Source organism: Orycteropus afer, unplaced genomic scaffold (assembly GCF_000298275.1).
Source record: "Orycteropus afer afer isolate SDZICR_OR568_19922 unplaced genomic scaffold, OryAfe1.0 scaffold00114, whole genome shotgun sequence".
NCBI lineage: Eukaryota > Metazoa > Chordata > Mammalia > Tubulidentata > Orycteropodidae > Orycteropus > Orycteropus afer.
Window position 1 is genome coordinate 6746740 of NW_006921701.1, and position 16960 is coordinate 6763699.

Genomic DNA, 16960 nt, shown 5'->3' on the forward strand with positions numbered 1-16960 from the left:
CCAAAGACTCAAGATTCAGGGTTACTCTCTTTTTTTCATTTTCTTTTAGGAGACATCCAGTGTTTTGGGGAAGATTGCTATGCATTGGCTTTTGGGGTCCCAGGACTGCTTATGGTGATAGCTCTTGGTAAGTGTAATGGGGGAAAAAAGTAAATGAATAATCAATTCATACCTGCCAGGAGGAAAGCATTGTGTAGACACTTCACACAAACTATTTCATTCAGTTCTCAAAATAACCATATCAGGTGTTATTATAGAGATTTTTCCTATCCTTTAGAGATAAAGTAATTAAGTGACTCTAGAAACCCTAAAATTTTAAAAAGTGCACATGGTGAAAGGAGCTTTTAAAATGACTAATCTTTGGGCCAATTAAATTAGGACCAATTAAGTCCTAATGTCAGGGTGGGCCTGAACAGCTATAAAGTTTTACAATCTCAGATGATTCAGATAGGTTGAGATTCACTGCTCTACATCACAATATGTAAGAATGCAAGGAAGATAACTAATCTTCTCTTTAAAACTAGCTTGCTTAATATAATACTTATTCATCTGGTAACTGGAAGGCATTTTTAATTCTCTGAGTCTTTTAAACAGCCTTTAGATTTAGTTATTTCTGCCCTATTCTGTGCTGCTTGAGGAGTTTGCTTTTGAGACTAAGAGCAGTTGGATAAGTAGGTGGAAACTGATGCAACTTAGTTCAAGTACATTCTCTTTAGCACTGACAGCCCAGCCTTGGGAGAGAAAGGGAATGGCTGTGTTGCTTAGGTTACTCAGTGTAGTGAGAAACTTGACCATAATTGTTTCTAAGCATTGACCTGGAAACGTGTTCTCACTCTGAGCCCTAGAGTGACACTCCCCTGGAAGATATTCAGCCCAAACACATAAAGAGCTCAAAGAGGAAAAGTAACCCAGAGACTCAAAGTTCAATGTGGTTATTTTCTACCAGGGTTGCTGATATACTCAGAGTTCCCACTTCAGGGAAATTTGTTATCTCAGGAATGCTGTGATAATATATTCCCTGCCTCATTTTCCTTTACAAGTCAAACATTTTTTCCCATGTACTCTTGAAGTTTTCACTGATTGGTACCAATTCCCCTTCTTTTAATCATTGCACAATAATATTTAAATATCAGAATAATTATGAGAATACAAAAATTGTGTAAGTGAAAATGTTTTATAAATTATGAAGTGTTAAGCAAGTGTTAACTGTTGTTATTAGTCAGTTACCTCAGCTTTCCGGAAGTTGAATAACTCAATTCTCTGGACTTTCATTGTGACTTAATTTATTCATTCATTTATTTATTCATTTAGTCAAAACCATCTATTAAATGATCTTATTACATGCCAAGTTCTGTGCTAGGTAATGAAGTCACAATGGTGAATTATCTACTGAGTTCGTACTCTCAATGAACTTAGATTGTCTAGTGGGAAAAAGAAGACAGACAACCAACCAAGAATTTGCAATATAGTATGATCAGTGTCACAACAGAGGAAGCAAGGAGAAAGCTATGGGAACATTAATGAGTGAGCCAAACACTTTGAAGGCCAATAAAAGTTTGACTAAAGAAAAAGTATCTAAGGTGAGATCTAAGGGATGAACAGCAATTAATCAGACAAAGAAGAAATTGGAAGTGATACAGAAATAAGACAAAGTATGTGAAAGCAAGGGAGGTGAGAGATAGTATGACACATTTGAAGATCTTACAGGAATTAAGATTGGCTGGAACATAAAATGAGAAAGATAAGAAGGAGACTGGCAGTAACCAGAGAATGAAAAGCTGTCTAAGCCATTAAAGAAGAGCAGAAGTTCACCATGGGGACAATGGGAAACTCTAAGAGTTTTAAACAGAGGAATGGTTGTTGGATTTTCAGTTTCCAGCAATCTTTCTGACTATAATGTGAAAAAGGAATTTGGATAAGGGTGAGACAAGGATATTATTTATCTTGATTATGAAAATTGAGGCTAGTGCCTACTCACCTCACCCTGGTCAGAGTTCACTATGTTGTTGTTGTTGTTGTTATGTGCCGTCGAGTCAGCCCTGACTCATAGCGACCCCTCCTTGGGTTTCCGAGGCAGTATCACTACGGAAGTAGGATTGCCCAACCTTCCTTCCGAGGAGTGGCTGATGGGTTTGAACCGCCAGCCCTCTGGTGAGCAGTCAAGTGCCTTAGCCACTATGCTACCAGAGCTCCCAGAGTTCACTATACACACACGTATATATATGTGTGTGTGTGTGTGTGTGTGTGTATATATATATATATATATATATATATATACACACACTCTGGTAGCTCTGGTAAGGCACTTGACTGCTAACCAAAAGGCTGGTGATTCAAACACCAGCCACTCCTTGGAAGGAAGATGGGGCAATCTACTTCCATAGTTATACTTCCTCGGAAACCCAAGGAGGGGTCACACTATGAGTCAGGTCCAACTCGATGGCACATAACACCGCCAGCCTCCTGGCGGTTCAAACCCACCAGCCACTCCTCAGAAGGAAGGTTGGGCAATCCTACTTCTGTAGTGATACTGCCTCGGAAACCCAAGGAGGGTTCGCTATGAGTCGGGGCCGACTCGACGGCAAAAAACAACAACAACAACATAGCTCTGGTGGCACAGTGCATAAGGCATTTGACTGATAACCTGAAGGCTGGTGGTTCAAACTCACCAGTGACTCTGCAGAAGGAAGATGAAGCAATCTACTTCTGTAAAGATTAAAAAAAAAAAACAACAACCTCACTGCTGTTGAGTCAGTTCAACTCATAATGACCCCTCCTTGGGTTTCCGAGGCGGTATCTCTAGGATACCGCTATGAGTCAGGTCCGGCTCGATGGCACATAACAACAACAACAACATCTCTACAGAGGTAGATTGCCCAGTCTTCCTTCCAAGGAGTGGCTGGTGGGTTTGAACTGCTAGCCTTTGGTTAGCAGTCAAATGCCTTAGGCACCGCACCACCAGAGCTCCCTGTAAAGATTTACTGCCTTGGAAACCCAATGGGGTCACTATGAGTCAGAATCAACTCGATGACAGTGGGCTTTGGTTTGTATATATACGTATATGGAGAAAGAGAGAGAGATTGATTTACTTCAGAGAATTTGTCCACATGATTGTAACGGGTTTGACTAGTAAATCCAAAATCTGTAGGTCAGGTGACAGACAAGACTCCTTCAGGAGGTCAGGCGAAGAGAAGAGTGAAGAATAAAGTAAAGTTCTGCCAAAATGTCTATTTATAGTCTGGAGGCAGAACATACCCCAGGGAATATATATGTCAAAACCTTCACCTCATTGAGTGATTTTCTTACATTAGATTGGATCAGAGAAAATGAATGCATAATATTACTTTAGATATAAGGTCATTATACTACATTACAAAAGGTAATCTGCTCTAGCCAAGGCAGTTGATTTACTCATAAGTAACTACTCTGTAAAAGCACATGTAATTTCTCCATAACAGTAACAAGACTAGTGTCTGGCCAGAAAATTGAGAACTATAGCTTAGCCATATTGACACACAAAACCATCACACCTTCTTATGGTAGAATTAATAACATAGTATAGTTGGATATGCGGAGGGAGAAAAAAAGTCAAGGTTGAATCTATGGTTCTGTTTTAAGCAACTGGGTAGATAGTGTGGTTGTTAACTGTCAGTGAACTTTCACAAGAGGGAGAGTACTTTTGAGACAATGATAATGAATTTAGTTTGGGACATATTGCATTTTAGATGTGTTGGAACATCTAATTAGAGCTATAAAGCAGTTATTTGGAAATACAAGCTTAAAGCTCAGAAGAAATGTTTGGCCTGTAGCTATAGATTTGGAGCTATTAGTATGTGGACAGTAATTAAACTGTGAAAACAGGTGAGATAACTAAGAGATACTAAATAGTAAGGTAAAAAGAAAACTGAGGGCAGAACACTAAAGAGCCCCAGAATGTAAAAGACAGGCAGAGAGAAAAACTCACAAATGAGACTAAGAAGTTTTGGCAAAAATTCAGTAGTGGTATTTTTGATACCAAGAAGATTTCAAGAAGTGAATGATCCACAGTGATAAATATTTTTGAGTTGACAGTTGAGATTAGGATGAAAAATGTCCATTAAATATAGCAACAGGAATTTATTGTTATGATACTCTAAGTTATGGTACATTGGTGGAGGCTGAAGCCTGAATAGAGTAGGTTGGTAAGTGAATAAGATGTAAGAAAGTAAGAACATTAACTATTTATAGCAGGAAGCTGACATGGAATCAACAGAGAGTACTGAGCATATTTGAATATTATTAGGGAGAATCTAGTAGAGAAAGATGCTGAAGATACAAGATAAACACAGTATAGTCAATGTGAAAGCATACATAGAAGAATTAGCTTTGTACAGGAGGAGAAACATCATGTTTTCTTTAATGGAAGGGAGGAGAGGATGAGTGTGAATAGAAGAACCTATAGATTTTTGTGGCAGGAAGTTGAGGGAGTTTTCATGTGAAGGCTTCTATTTTCTTGTGAAGTGGAAGACAACGCCATCCACTAGAGGGAAGAGATAATAGAGAAACTTGGTCTCTATTCATCTTCCTTTGTTGTTGTTGTTGTCATGTGCTGTCGAGTCGCACCCAACTCATAGCAACCCCTCCTTGGGTTTCCGAGGCAGTATCACTACGGAAGTAGATTACCCCATTTTCCTTCCGAGGAGTGGCTGGTGGGTTGAACCCCCAGCCTTCTGGTTAGCAGTCAGGTGCCTTAGCCACTATGCTACCAGAGGTCATCTTCCTTAGTTAAACCAAAAACCAAACTCACTACCAATTGAGTTGATTCAAACTCATAGGGACCTCCATTGGGTTTCCAAGTCTGTAAAACTTTATGGACGCAGACTGCTTCGTCTTCCACGAAGTGGCTGATGAGTTTGAACCACCTAACTGTTGGTTAGCAGACAAATGCCTGAAACACTACACCACCAGAGCTCCTCCTTCCCTAGTTAGATGGCTTTAAAAAGTTTCTTTGTAGAGCTGATTACAGAGCCTTCCTTTTATCACTCCTATGTCACTATTGTGACCAATATTCTTGAGGTTTTATAGCTTCTTTCTAAGATTATTCTTAGTCTCAGGAGCAATCTATTCCCAATTCTAAAATCTTCCTGAATTTAAGTACTTGATATCAGGATTAACATTCTTTCTTTGACCTATCATTTTCACCAAAAATAAGAATAGTGTAAAAATTTGATATTTGGAGAAGTTTTGGGGAAACTGAGAGGATGAATGAAGAAAAAGTGGTAGAGTGAATCTTACTGACAAGAATGGAGAAATTAGAAAGTTAAAGGAGAGAAAAAAAAAAAAGGAAGAAAATTAGAGCATTTTGTTGTGTATGGATATTAGGAAATGCTTCTGGTTACTGAAGGAACCCTGGTGGTGCAGTGTTTAAAAGTGCTCAAATGGCAATTGAAAGGTTGGCAGTTCACACTCACCTAGTGGTACCATGGGAGAAAAGACCTGGTCATCCACTCCCATGAAGAGTACAGCCTAGGAAACCCTATAGGGCAGTTCTACTCTGTCCCAAGAGTCACAATTAACTATATGGCAATAGATTTGTTTTGTTTTACTGGTAACTGAGAAAAGCATTTTTGGTAGACATCTGCTGGAGAGGTCCCTAAAACCTGAGTTGGGAAATCCATTAAGGAAGAAATTATGTACATGGCGGAGGATACCGAGATAGAGTCTTCCCATTGATTTGAATTGAATTGAATAAACTTGAAAAAAGTAATTAAGAAACAAAAAACGAAACTCACTGCCATCGAGTTGGATTTCCACTCATAGCAACCCCCTTTGGGTTCCAAAGTGGTGAATCTTTACGGAAGTAGATTGCCCAGTCTTCCTTCCGCACAGTGGCTGATGAGTTTGAACCACAAGCCTGCTGGTTAGCAGTCAAAAAGTAATACCAGCTCATTGCTGGTAATTTGGAAAAGGAAAAATAAGAATATAAAATTCACCTATGATTAGCTGTGGTTTGTTGTGTGCCATTAAGTCAATTTCAACTCATAGCAACCCTATGTGACAGAGTAGAACAGCTCCATAGAGTTTCCCTGGCTGGAATCTCTCTCTCTCTCTCTCTTTTTTTTTTTTAAATAACAACTTCCACATTTACAGCTCAGGGACATTAATGACATTTTTCATGTTGTCCTGACTGAGATCTCTATGGTAACAGATTTCCATGTCTTTTCTTCCATGGAAAGGCTGGTGGGTTTGAACCACTGGTTTTTCATTTAGCGGTTAAGTGTTTAATCATTGCACCACTAGGTCTCTTTAATTAGCTGTGGGGATAGGGGTAAAGAATAAAGATGTGGATTGAGAGAAACACGATGAGCTAAGGAACAGAAATGGTACAGAACAATTTTTTTTTAAGGAATGATAAATAGCAGTTATGAAAATAATGAAAAATGAAGTGGGAATTGGTAGGCTGAAATGAGCTCCTTTTAAGACAGGAGCCATATCTTTCCACTTTTATTCCCAGTAGTGTCTGGCACATTGTTGGATGTAAGAATAAGTGAATGAGATGAGTGTTTAAGAGCATAGAAGTTTTAGTTAAACAGACCTCAAGTCAAAAATTCAGTTTTGGGCACTTTCTAGCTCTGTGATCTTGTACAAGATGCACAAATGCTTTAATCTTCAATTTCTGCATGTGTAAGATGGAGATAACACAGTTACTGATGAGTTAATTCTGACTTGATGACAACCTCATGTATGTCAGAATACAACTGTGCTCTGAAGAGTGTTTTTAATGGCTGATTTTTTTTTTTTCCAGAAGCAGATCACCAGTCCTTTCTTATGAGGTGCCTCTAGGTTGACTAGTACATATTTTGTCAGGTTAAATCATCTAATGTATGTAAATACTTAACACATATATAATAGTAAACCTTCAACAGATGGTGGTGATAATAATAATCATCAGAACAATAATGAATGTGGGAAGGCCTTTTATGCTAAGAATTTGTACTTATCAAGTAAGTCCTGCAAAGTAGGTTTCAATTTGGCATCTGATTAGAAAAAGAAGAAAAAAGGAATTGAGAAACTAGTTGGTGGCCATTTTAATAGTCTAGGCTAGAAGTTAGGAGCTCTGGTAGCATAGTGCCTAAGGCACTTGACTGCTAACCAGAAGACTAGAGGTTCAAACCCACCAGCTCCTCCTCAGAAGGAAGGTTAGGCAATCTACTTCCATAGTGATACTGCCTTGGAAACCCAAGGAGGGGTCGCTATGAGTCGAGTCCTACTCGACAGCACATAATAACCACAACCACAGGCTAGAAGTTGTGAGGTCCTAAACAAGAATGGCAGTAGTGGTGATGCAAAGGAGAAAATATCAGCAGATATCTCCCTTAACAAGTGACTATTTTATTCTTCTTGAGGATCCCATAATTTTCATAACTCCAAAATCAGAAGTGTAAGTCAATTTCCTCTTTATGAGATTTGTTCATCACTCCCACATGCCAAAAGTCTGTCCTAAGCATTGACATACTGATTATATTAAATGAAATGCTAAGAGCTTTGTATATCAACTGCAGTTGTGTTTACAATGGGAAGCAAGATGTACAAAAAACCACCTCCTGAAGGAAACATAGTGCCTCAAGTTGTCAAATGTGTTGGGGTAAGTCCATGAATTGTTTACCTGCCTTTTTGATCAAACAAGAGATACTCTGATGAGAATATGGGCCTTCAAACATGTGTATACATTTTTCTCCATGATCTCTGTTCTGCTTCAGTGATATTTTGCCAAGCTGAGATTGATCAGTCTTCCTTTGTGCCTTTAATCAACTATTACATTTAAAAAAAATAATGTAACTATTTATTATTATTATTTATTATTGAACTATTTTTTTAATTGTCAAAAGTTGAAATATGATAAAATTCTATCTGAAATTCAATGACTCATAAGATCAAAGAATAAGTCACCAAAAGTGCATGTGTTTGAGGAAAGTAATAATGAATTGTAAAAGACAGGGAGTAGTTTCTCTTTATCTTTCCTCTGATACTCATATCATTTCCTAGTTTGCTATTTCCAACCGTTTCAAGAATCGTGCTGGGGACATTTCAAAGAGACAGCACTGGCTGGACTGGGGAGCTGAGAAATACTCAGTAAGTTGATACTGTAGAAACATCTACATGCTAATATTCAAAATATGAGCTCTGGTTGCGTAGTGCCTAAAGCACTTGATTGCTAACCAGAAGACTGGCGGTTCAAACCCACCAGCCACTCCTCGGAAGGAAGGTTGGGCAATCTACTTCCATAGTGATACTGCCTCGGAAACCCAAGGAGGGGTTGCCATGAGTCGGGGTGACTCGACAACACATAACAACAACAACAATAATATTCAAAATGATTCCTTCATGCTTCTCTTACTATTCTGAGACACTTCTACTCTAAATAAGAGAGCCACGTGTAGAACTTCTGGGGACTTGACCTGTTCCTTCTTCTCCTTCTTGCAGAAGCAGCTCATTATGGATGTAAAGGCACTAACTAGAATACTGTTTCTTTATATCCCATTGCCCATGTTCTGGGCTCTTTTGGATCAACAGGTAAGAGAAAAATTCTCTTGAAAGCTACTTCTTCCAGCCCTTTCTATCACAGTAAACGGATTTCTCATAATGGCATCTGTTTGCCCTAGGGCTCACGGTGGACTTTGCAAGCCACCAAAATGGATGGGAATTTGGTGAGTAGAAAAGATTTTCCAGAGAAAGCTATTGTTTTCTTTATAATCTATATTAAGGGCATTAATTTCTTTGTGTTTTTGTCTAAAAACTGAAGTAGATCATTAGGGAGGAATTTTAGCCTAAAGGCACTGAGTAGGTAAAAAGAAGGCTAGTCTAGAAATAAAAACCAAGATTTTGACTTTAGAAATCAAGAACATGAGGATGGAAAATGTTTAAGTGTATACAAGGAAGCATTGAGAGTATAGTAAAGGGAGTTGTACAGATCTGAGATCATGATTTTTTTTTTTTTCATCTAAGCCCAGACCTAGGGCACAGCAAAGAAAGGTTTTATTGACCCTGCTATATAATTGGTTCCATCTCTTACACAGAAGTCAAAGCAGAGGACCTGGAAGTGAGATAGTTTGCATGCATATATGGAAATGATGGGAAAATGACCAAAAATGTTTTCTCTTTTTCCTATCTCCATTCTTTGGCCCACTCAAAGAAGTACCATCTCTGCTCTCAATTGTTCCTCTTCCAAGATTATTGTATTATTTTTCTGTCTTCTCAGTTGTGAAGAGGGTGGAATGGGATGATGCAAGGGTCATATTAACCAGTGCATTTGGAGCCTGTCAAATATAATTTTACCTTCTCCTTTCCTCGGGGTGCTAAGGATTTACCAGGGTGGTCCTTGTTTTGACTTCTGGAGAAAAACTTTGAAAACATTGTTCTCGAGGTGAGAGTCTTCACCCTAACTATGATGCCTTGTCATTCTCATCATTGCCATTTCCAACTGCAGTTACTGAGACTAATAAAACACACTTTTCTCTCTCAAGCAAAATAAACCATGTTGTTGTTGTTATGTGCCGTTGAGTCAGCCTGACTCATAGCGACCCCTCCTTAGGTTTCCAAAGCAGGATCACTACAGAAGTAGATTGCCCCATCTTCCTTCTGAGGAGTGGCTGGTGGGTTTGAACCGCCAGCTTTCTGGTTAACAGTCAAGTGCCTTAGGCACTACGCTACCAGAGCTCCTCACAAAAGAAAGCATAGTGCATAGAAAAGAATATATTCTCCCTAGGCCCATCTGTCTCCAATCTGTTCCCCACCACCATATACCCTGACAGGCAAGATAGCGCTCCTGAGCCAAAGACCTGGTGGATTTTTTCTTATATGCATTTTACCTGCTGCTTAGCAATATTATTGATTTAGCCTTTTCTCATCTTTTGCCACACTCTAAATATAATTTATTATAATATTTCAGGGTTTTTTTGTGCTACAGCCTGACCAGATGCAAGTAAGTCTCTTCTCTATAGCCATGGAGACCTATTTCTGTCCTCATCTATACCCCTAATTGTAATTATTAAGATAAATAATAATATTTTGATGGTTTTTCTCCTTGTATGCTGAGGAGGGCCAAGCATAAGGATAAAAAACATTCTCCTTAAGCCCACATCTTCTCCTTTACATCTCCTGTTAAATAAGTAGTTTCTGCTCAGTTCCCGGGAAAGCACACAGATTAAAATATAAACCGTGGAATTTTTCTGTGCTAAGGTAATATAACGAAAATGTTGTCAATGAAAATTTAATGCTTTGTTGTGTGAACAACAAAGTCAGAATCTCTGTTATTGATGATTTCCTGTTCTTTTCGTAATCCCTTGTTCAACCATCCCCAATCTTCTTTCTCTCCTTCTTTTCTCCTGGCGTATTTTCCCTTGGACTATGGAGCTGGGGAAGATAAATTAAAATAGAAGGGAAAAGCTACTAATATGGTTGGAAGAAATACTTTTGTTCAGAATGAAACAAGTCTCTTGAGATATTTGGATGCAAAAATGTTAAGTAAAGGAAATAGGATCTTGGATGTAAAGAGACTGTGAGATGTGGGATCATTCTGCGCTTACTATGCTAAAAGTATATGTAATGTGAGAAAGTGTGTACAAGCAGATGATAGAACTCTTGTAACTAGTCCTCCTTACCATGGTGTTACAGGTACTAAATCCTCTACTGGTTCTTGTCTTCATCCCATTGTTTGACCTTGGCATTTATCGTCTGGTCTCCAAGTGTGGAATTAACTTCTCGTAAGTGCTCACTATAACTCTGTTGTTCCAAATTGGCTCAATCTTTATTCAATTTGACAAAGATTCAATGTTACTACCTTTCTACTTAGTGATGATTGGTTTTGCTTTAACGTTTATTTGCTCCTTTTTGTCCATGTTAGAGGAAATGCCTATAAATACTGGAGGATGGAGACTAGATCTAAGTAATTTTTATTTTACAGTGTCCAAGCCATTACTGCAGACCTAACTGTGTGAGGTTGGAATAGGAGGTCTAGGAGACATGAAAAGTCAAAAGAATGTGAGATTCAACTCCTAAACCAGCTTGTTTCTTTTTCTTGAATGCTATCTCTTTAAAAAGACCTAAAGCCTTTGATAAGGAGCTCTGGTGGTGTAGTGGATAAGGCATTTATTTGATTGATGACCAGAAGGTCAGTAGTTTGTATCTCCCAACGTCCCTATGAAACAAATGGGAGACCTGGTAGAAGTAGAGAGAATTATTCCTAATTACTGCTTTTTCTCCATTCTAAATAGAGGTGTTATTCCTGGTAAAACTTGACAGAGGAGTGTTTCAAATCTCTGGTCATCACTGATTTAATAACAATTGTCTTTTGATAACCACTTTACCATATTCAGGTGCCCAGGTGGCACAATTAAAGCTCTCAGCTGCTAACCAAACATACCAGCTGCTCCTCAGGAGAAAGATGTAACAGTCTGCTTCCGTAAAGATTACAGCCTTAGAAACCTTATGGGACAGTTCTACTCTGTCTCACAAGGTCACTAGAAGTCAGAATCTACTCAGTGGCAATAGGTTTTTTGGTTTTTACCATATTCAAATGGCCTTTTGTCATTTAGTCATTTGTCGAACAATTATTATTGACTTCAGTACCAGGTGTCATATAAATGTAAGTCAAGTACTAATCTTGCCCCGAAGGAGCTTACTTTTTAGTAGAGAGCTAGAACATATGCATGCATAACTATTTCACAAGGTAAAATATGTAAGTGCCGTAAAAAGAGAAGAAGGAAGAGAGTCCTTCCAGTTGGCAGACCCAGGAAAGATTTCTGAACAAGAAGAAAAAGAGGTAATTATAAATGCATGTAAAGCTTTTTATACAACCCTTGGCATAATGTAAATAATACATCTGAGCTGTGTTACCATTATTTTTGTTATAATGGCATAATGAATCGAAAGAACATAATAAGCAAAGACAAATGGGGAAAAGTGATACTTTACAGAGAAGAGTAGTTCAATGAGGCTTAAGTAAAAGGATAAAGTAGGGTGTGTGAAGGGGAGTTCTAGGAAATACTTTGAAAAAGAATTGGGACCAAATCAGAAAGGTCTTTAATAGTCAACTAAAGGGTTTTTATTTCATCCTCTCTATAAAGTTTAGAAGCTCTGGTAGCATAAAGCCTAAGGCACTTGACTGCTAACCGGAAGGCTGGCAGTTCAAACCCACCAGCCACTCCTCGGAAGGAAGATGGGGCAATCTACTTCTATAGTGATACTGCCTCAGAAACCCAAGGAGGGGTCGCTATGAGTCGGGTCTGACTCAACGGCACATAACAACAACATATAAAGTTTAGAAATAATTGTCTCTCCCTTTCCTCTGCAGATCGATTAGGAAAATGGCTGTTGGTATGATCCTAGCATGCCTGGCTTTTGCTGTTGCTGCAGCCATAGAGATAAAAATAGATGTGAGTATAAGTCTTAAGTTCCATGAGGGCAGGACCATAACTGTCTTGTTCACCTTTCTGTCTTGTTCCATCTTGACTGCCTGGCACTTAGCACAAACCAAAATAAAACAAGTTGTCATTAAGTTGAACTAACTTTTGGCAACACCCATGCATGCCAGGGGAGCTCTGGTAGCATACTGTCTAAGGCACTTGACTGCTAACCAAAGGCTGGCAGTTCAAACCCACCAGTCACTCCTCAGAAGGAAGATGAGGCAATCTACTTACGTAGTGATACTGCCTTGGAAACCCAAGGAGGGGTCGCTATGAGTTGGAGACGACTTGACGGCACATAACAACAACAACATACATGTCAGTAGAACTATGCTCTATAAAGTTCTCATGACTGCAACCTTTTGGAAGCAGATCACTAAGTTTTTCTTCCAGCCAACTTCTGGATGGGCTCAAACCAACAAGCTTTTGGTTACTAAGCCATCTCATACCCATGTGGGCCACCCAAGGACTCCTAGCACTTAGCACAGTACATATTATTTGCTGCTTTTGCTAGCTGTCATCCAGTAAGCCCTGAACTCACGGTGACCTCACACACAACAGGATTGGACCATTGCGATCACAGTTTCCATTGACTGGGTTTTGGAAATAGACCATCAGGCCTTTCTGCCTGGTCTGTCTGAGTTTGGAAGCTCTGCTGAAATCTGCTCAGCATCATAGCTACACAAGCCTCCACTGACACACAGGCACAGCTGGCGGCTGCACTCAAGGAGCATCAGCCGGGTCTCCCCCATGGAAGGCGAAAATTCTACCACTGAAACACCTCTGCCCCCACCTGTTATACTCATTCCATCAAGTAGATTCTGGCTCATAGCAACCCTATAACACAGAGTAGAACTGCCCCCATAGGATGTCCAAGGCTGTAAATCTTTATGGAAGCAGACTGCCTCATCTTTCTCCCATGGAGCAGCTGGTAGGTTCCAACTGACGATCTTTTATTAGCAGCTGAACATGTTACCACTGAGTCACTGGCACTCCTTTACTTGTTATATGAAGCAAAAACCAAACTCACTGCTATTGAGTCAGTCCTGACTCATGGCAACCCCTATTGGGTTTCCGAGGCAGTAAATCTTTAAGGAAGTAGATAGACCCATCTTCCTTCCATGGAGCAGGTGGTGGCTTTGAACTGCCAAACTTCTGGTTAGTAGTCAAATGCCTTAGGCACTAAACCACCAGAGTTCCTTTCACTTGTTGTATTTAATAAGTACTTGTGATAATGAATAGATAAAGGGATGAGCTCCAATGCAGAATGAGGTCCACTTCCCACCTGGATGATTCAGAGTATTTTGTCAGAGGATTCCCAAACACTAATATCCAAGATATTTAGCTATCTCTTTGGCATCACAAGCTTATATGACACTATGCTAGATACTCAACATATACCTTTGGACGGATCAAGTAGCCACTATCAGAAAGGGAAGTATTAGGACACAGCTTAGTCAAAAGGCATGGTGTTTGCTATCTGGCAGTGGTAAGAGTTTTACCGAGCTGGCATTTTCCCCCTATTCATTGCCTTCAGAGTTTTCTAAGCCAGATATTCTTCACAGGGAGTAAACTATGTCTTCTTGGCTAGCTGACCTAGGCATCAAAGACAGGACTGAGATAGGTGTTTTTGTTATATCTAAAGGGTTATTTGTTGGTGAATTTGAAATATGTTCTTTGTCCTAAGGGAATGGTTCCACCCCAGGTGGGTCCTCAAGAAGTTTTCCTACGGGTCTTGAATTTGGCAGATGGTGAGGTGAGGGTGACAGTGCTGGGAGACAACAGAAGTTCTCTGTTGGAAGAATCTATCAAATCCTTTCAGGTGAGGTATGGGCTGAATAAATTAGAACCTACTCAGAGTGTGTGTTTCATGGTCAGCACAGCTATTTGGATACCCACTGAAGTAGCAGCATAATATAGTAGTTAAGAGCATGGACCTATGGAGTCAAACTGGCTCAGTTCAATTTCTGGTCCTGCCACTTCCTAGCTATAAAACCCTGAAGAAGTTACTTTATCCCTAAAGCTCATTTTCCCAATCTGTAAAAGCGCAATAATTTCTATGCTTAGGCTGTTGGGATGATAAGTGTTATATGTAAAGTGCTTGGCATAATATCTGGCACATTGTAAGCTCTCACTGGGTTATAATTTTTTGTTATTATTGTTACTTCAAACTGCTACCTTATTCACAGATAGGTTTGTCTTGCGTATTTTCATGTCAATTCATGTAAATGTTGTGAAATATTTATTTTAAATTATAGTTTTTTAATAACAAAAGTGGCATATATTTACCATTGAAATTGAAGAATATGCAGAAAGACATAAAAATCACCCATAATTCCATCACCTAAAGGTAACCTCTGTTAGCATTTTAGTGTAATTGAATAAATAAACTAATTTCTAAAGAGTGCACAAACTATATATTGTATCAACCTTGGTTTGTTTCTGAACATTAACTGTATCATAAGCATTTTCCCAGGTCCTTAGATAATCTTTGAGAACATGATTTAATAGCTAATGTATTTCATGGATATATCATAGTTTATTTAAAAATTTCCTTATAGGTATTTATTATTATTATTATTATTATTATTTACTACTATCCATATACTTATAAGGAACATCCTTACACATAAATCTTTATGCATGCCTCTAATTATTTCCTAGGATAGAGTCCTAGAAATAGAATTACTAGTTCAAAGAGTTCTGTTGAAATTATCTGAGTAAGCTGTTCCCATCATGGGATGCCATAAAATTGTGGTGTCCAAGATCGGGTAGAAGGTGACTGTGATGATACTTTATTCTACAGAAAATACCTTACTATTCCAAACTGCACTTGAATACTAAAAGCCAGGATTTTCACTTCCACCTGAAATACCACAATTTCTCTGTCTACACTGAGCATTCTGTGGAAGAGAAGAATTGGTATAGTCTGATCCTTCATGGGAATGGAAAAAATATCTCTAGCATGATGGTAAGTTGAGGAATTCCCTAGATTGCAAGTTGTTATCTCAGAGTAAGATGAATTGATTTATGAGTATCTTACCAAGGATCTGCATGATGATCAAAATTTCAGATTATTGGTCCCCTGCAGTCATTTGTAACTGATTTTTACTTTCTTCTATTATAGGTGAAGGATGCAGAAAACAAAACAACCAATGTGATGACAGCCGTGAGGTCTGATGTCAGGGAGACCGCAGGCCCTCCTTTCTCTTGGATCTTGGTTCTCCTTTGATCTATGGGGTTTCAAATGAAGATGCCTCACATTCTACTTGTCCTGAACAGTAGAATGTCAGGGGCATAAGTGTCAGAAGGCATTTTCTAGGACAGGGAAATGTAGATAGGCTTGCTTTCCCATGAGATATTCAGAAATGACTCTGTCTCTATGAATGTCCTCTGTACTCTGTTGCATAAATCCCTTCTGCTACTTATATCCATTTATTGTGCTCTCAGAAAAATAACTAAGTACTTTCTGTAATCATGGCAGAGAAATTTAGAAGTGCCCAAATGATTGCCTTCATTGTTAGTAGCTGAATATGTATTACTGTTTTTGTGTTTTTACTTTGTTTTGTTTGTTTCATCTGTTTGTTTATTTTCCTTTCCTATTTATTTTTATTTTTTTACCTTCTCCTTTACCCAAGTCAATATCTATCTCCCTCTAGTTAGTGGTTTACCTCCCTTCCCCATCACCCCAGTTAACCATCAAACAATATTTTTGTGTGTGTGAAATGCTTTTCTCGACTTTTTACAACAGTGGTCTCATACTATATTTGTCTTTTTGTGATTGACCAATTTCACTCAGAAAAATGGGCTTTAAGTTCATCCACATTATGAGGTGTTTTGCAAATTCATCATTGTCCTTTAATGTTGTGTAGTATGCCACTGTATGTATGTATGTATTATAGTTTGTTTAACCATTCTTCCATTGTTGGGCATTTGTTTCCACCACGTTTTTGCTATTGTGAATAGTGCTATGACAAACATGGGTGTGTATATGTCTGTTCATGACATGGCCTTCATTTCTGTAGGATATATACCTAGTAGTGAGATTGCTGGATCATGTGGTATTTCTATTTCCAGTTTTTTAAGGAAGTACGATACTATTTTCTACAGTGGTTGTACCATTTTAAAGTCTCATAAACAGTGCATGAGGGTTCCAGTCTCTCCAAAACCTTGCCAGCATTTGTTGCTTTTTGTTTTTGTTTTTAACTTTGCTATTATTGCTGAGGTGAGATGATATCTAATTGCTGTTTTGATTTGCTTCTCTCTAATGGCTAGTGACAACCACTTGTCTGTAGTTGGTCATACGGTGGTGGCTTATGTGTTACTATGTGGCTGGAAGCTATGCCATCAGTATTTCAAATACCGGCAGGGTCCCCCAAGGTGCACAAGTTTCAGCAGAGCTTCCAGACTAAGGCAGACCTGGAGATCTACTTCTCAAAAAAAAAAAAAAGGCTAGTGAAAACGTTATGAATTGCAACTTTAAGCTTAACCAAAAGAAAATGAAAACAAACCTATGA

General features: G+C 38.7%; 1 protein-coding gene across 1 annotated transcript in view; it reads left to right on the forward strand.

Annotated features, from left to right (window-relative positions):
• The window catches only part of SLC15A2 (solute carrier family 15 member 2), a 98002-nt gene that overhangs the window by 32664 nt on the left and 48378 nt on the right, over nt 1–16960 (forward strand). Inside the window, exons 7-17 of the mRNA XM_007943898.2 lie at nt 50–127; nt 7542–7624; nt 8026–8112; nt 8464–8553; nt 8643–8687; nt 9929–9961; nt 10654–10742; nt 12332–12413; nt 14131–14265; nt 15250–15414; nt 15571–15617. Coding sequence (XP_007942089.1) covers nt 50–127; nt 7542–7624; nt 8026–8112; nt 8464–8553; nt 8643–8687; nt 9929–9961; nt 10654–10742; nt 12332–12413; nt 14131–14265; nt 15250–15414; nt 15571–15617 — 934 coding nt within the window. The remainder of the gene's footprint in view (nt 1–49; nt 128–7541; nt 7625–8025; nt 8113–8463; nt 8554–8642; nt 8688–9928; nt 9962–10653; nt 10743–12331; nt 12414–14130; nt 14266–15249; nt 15415–15570; nt 15618–16960) is intronic.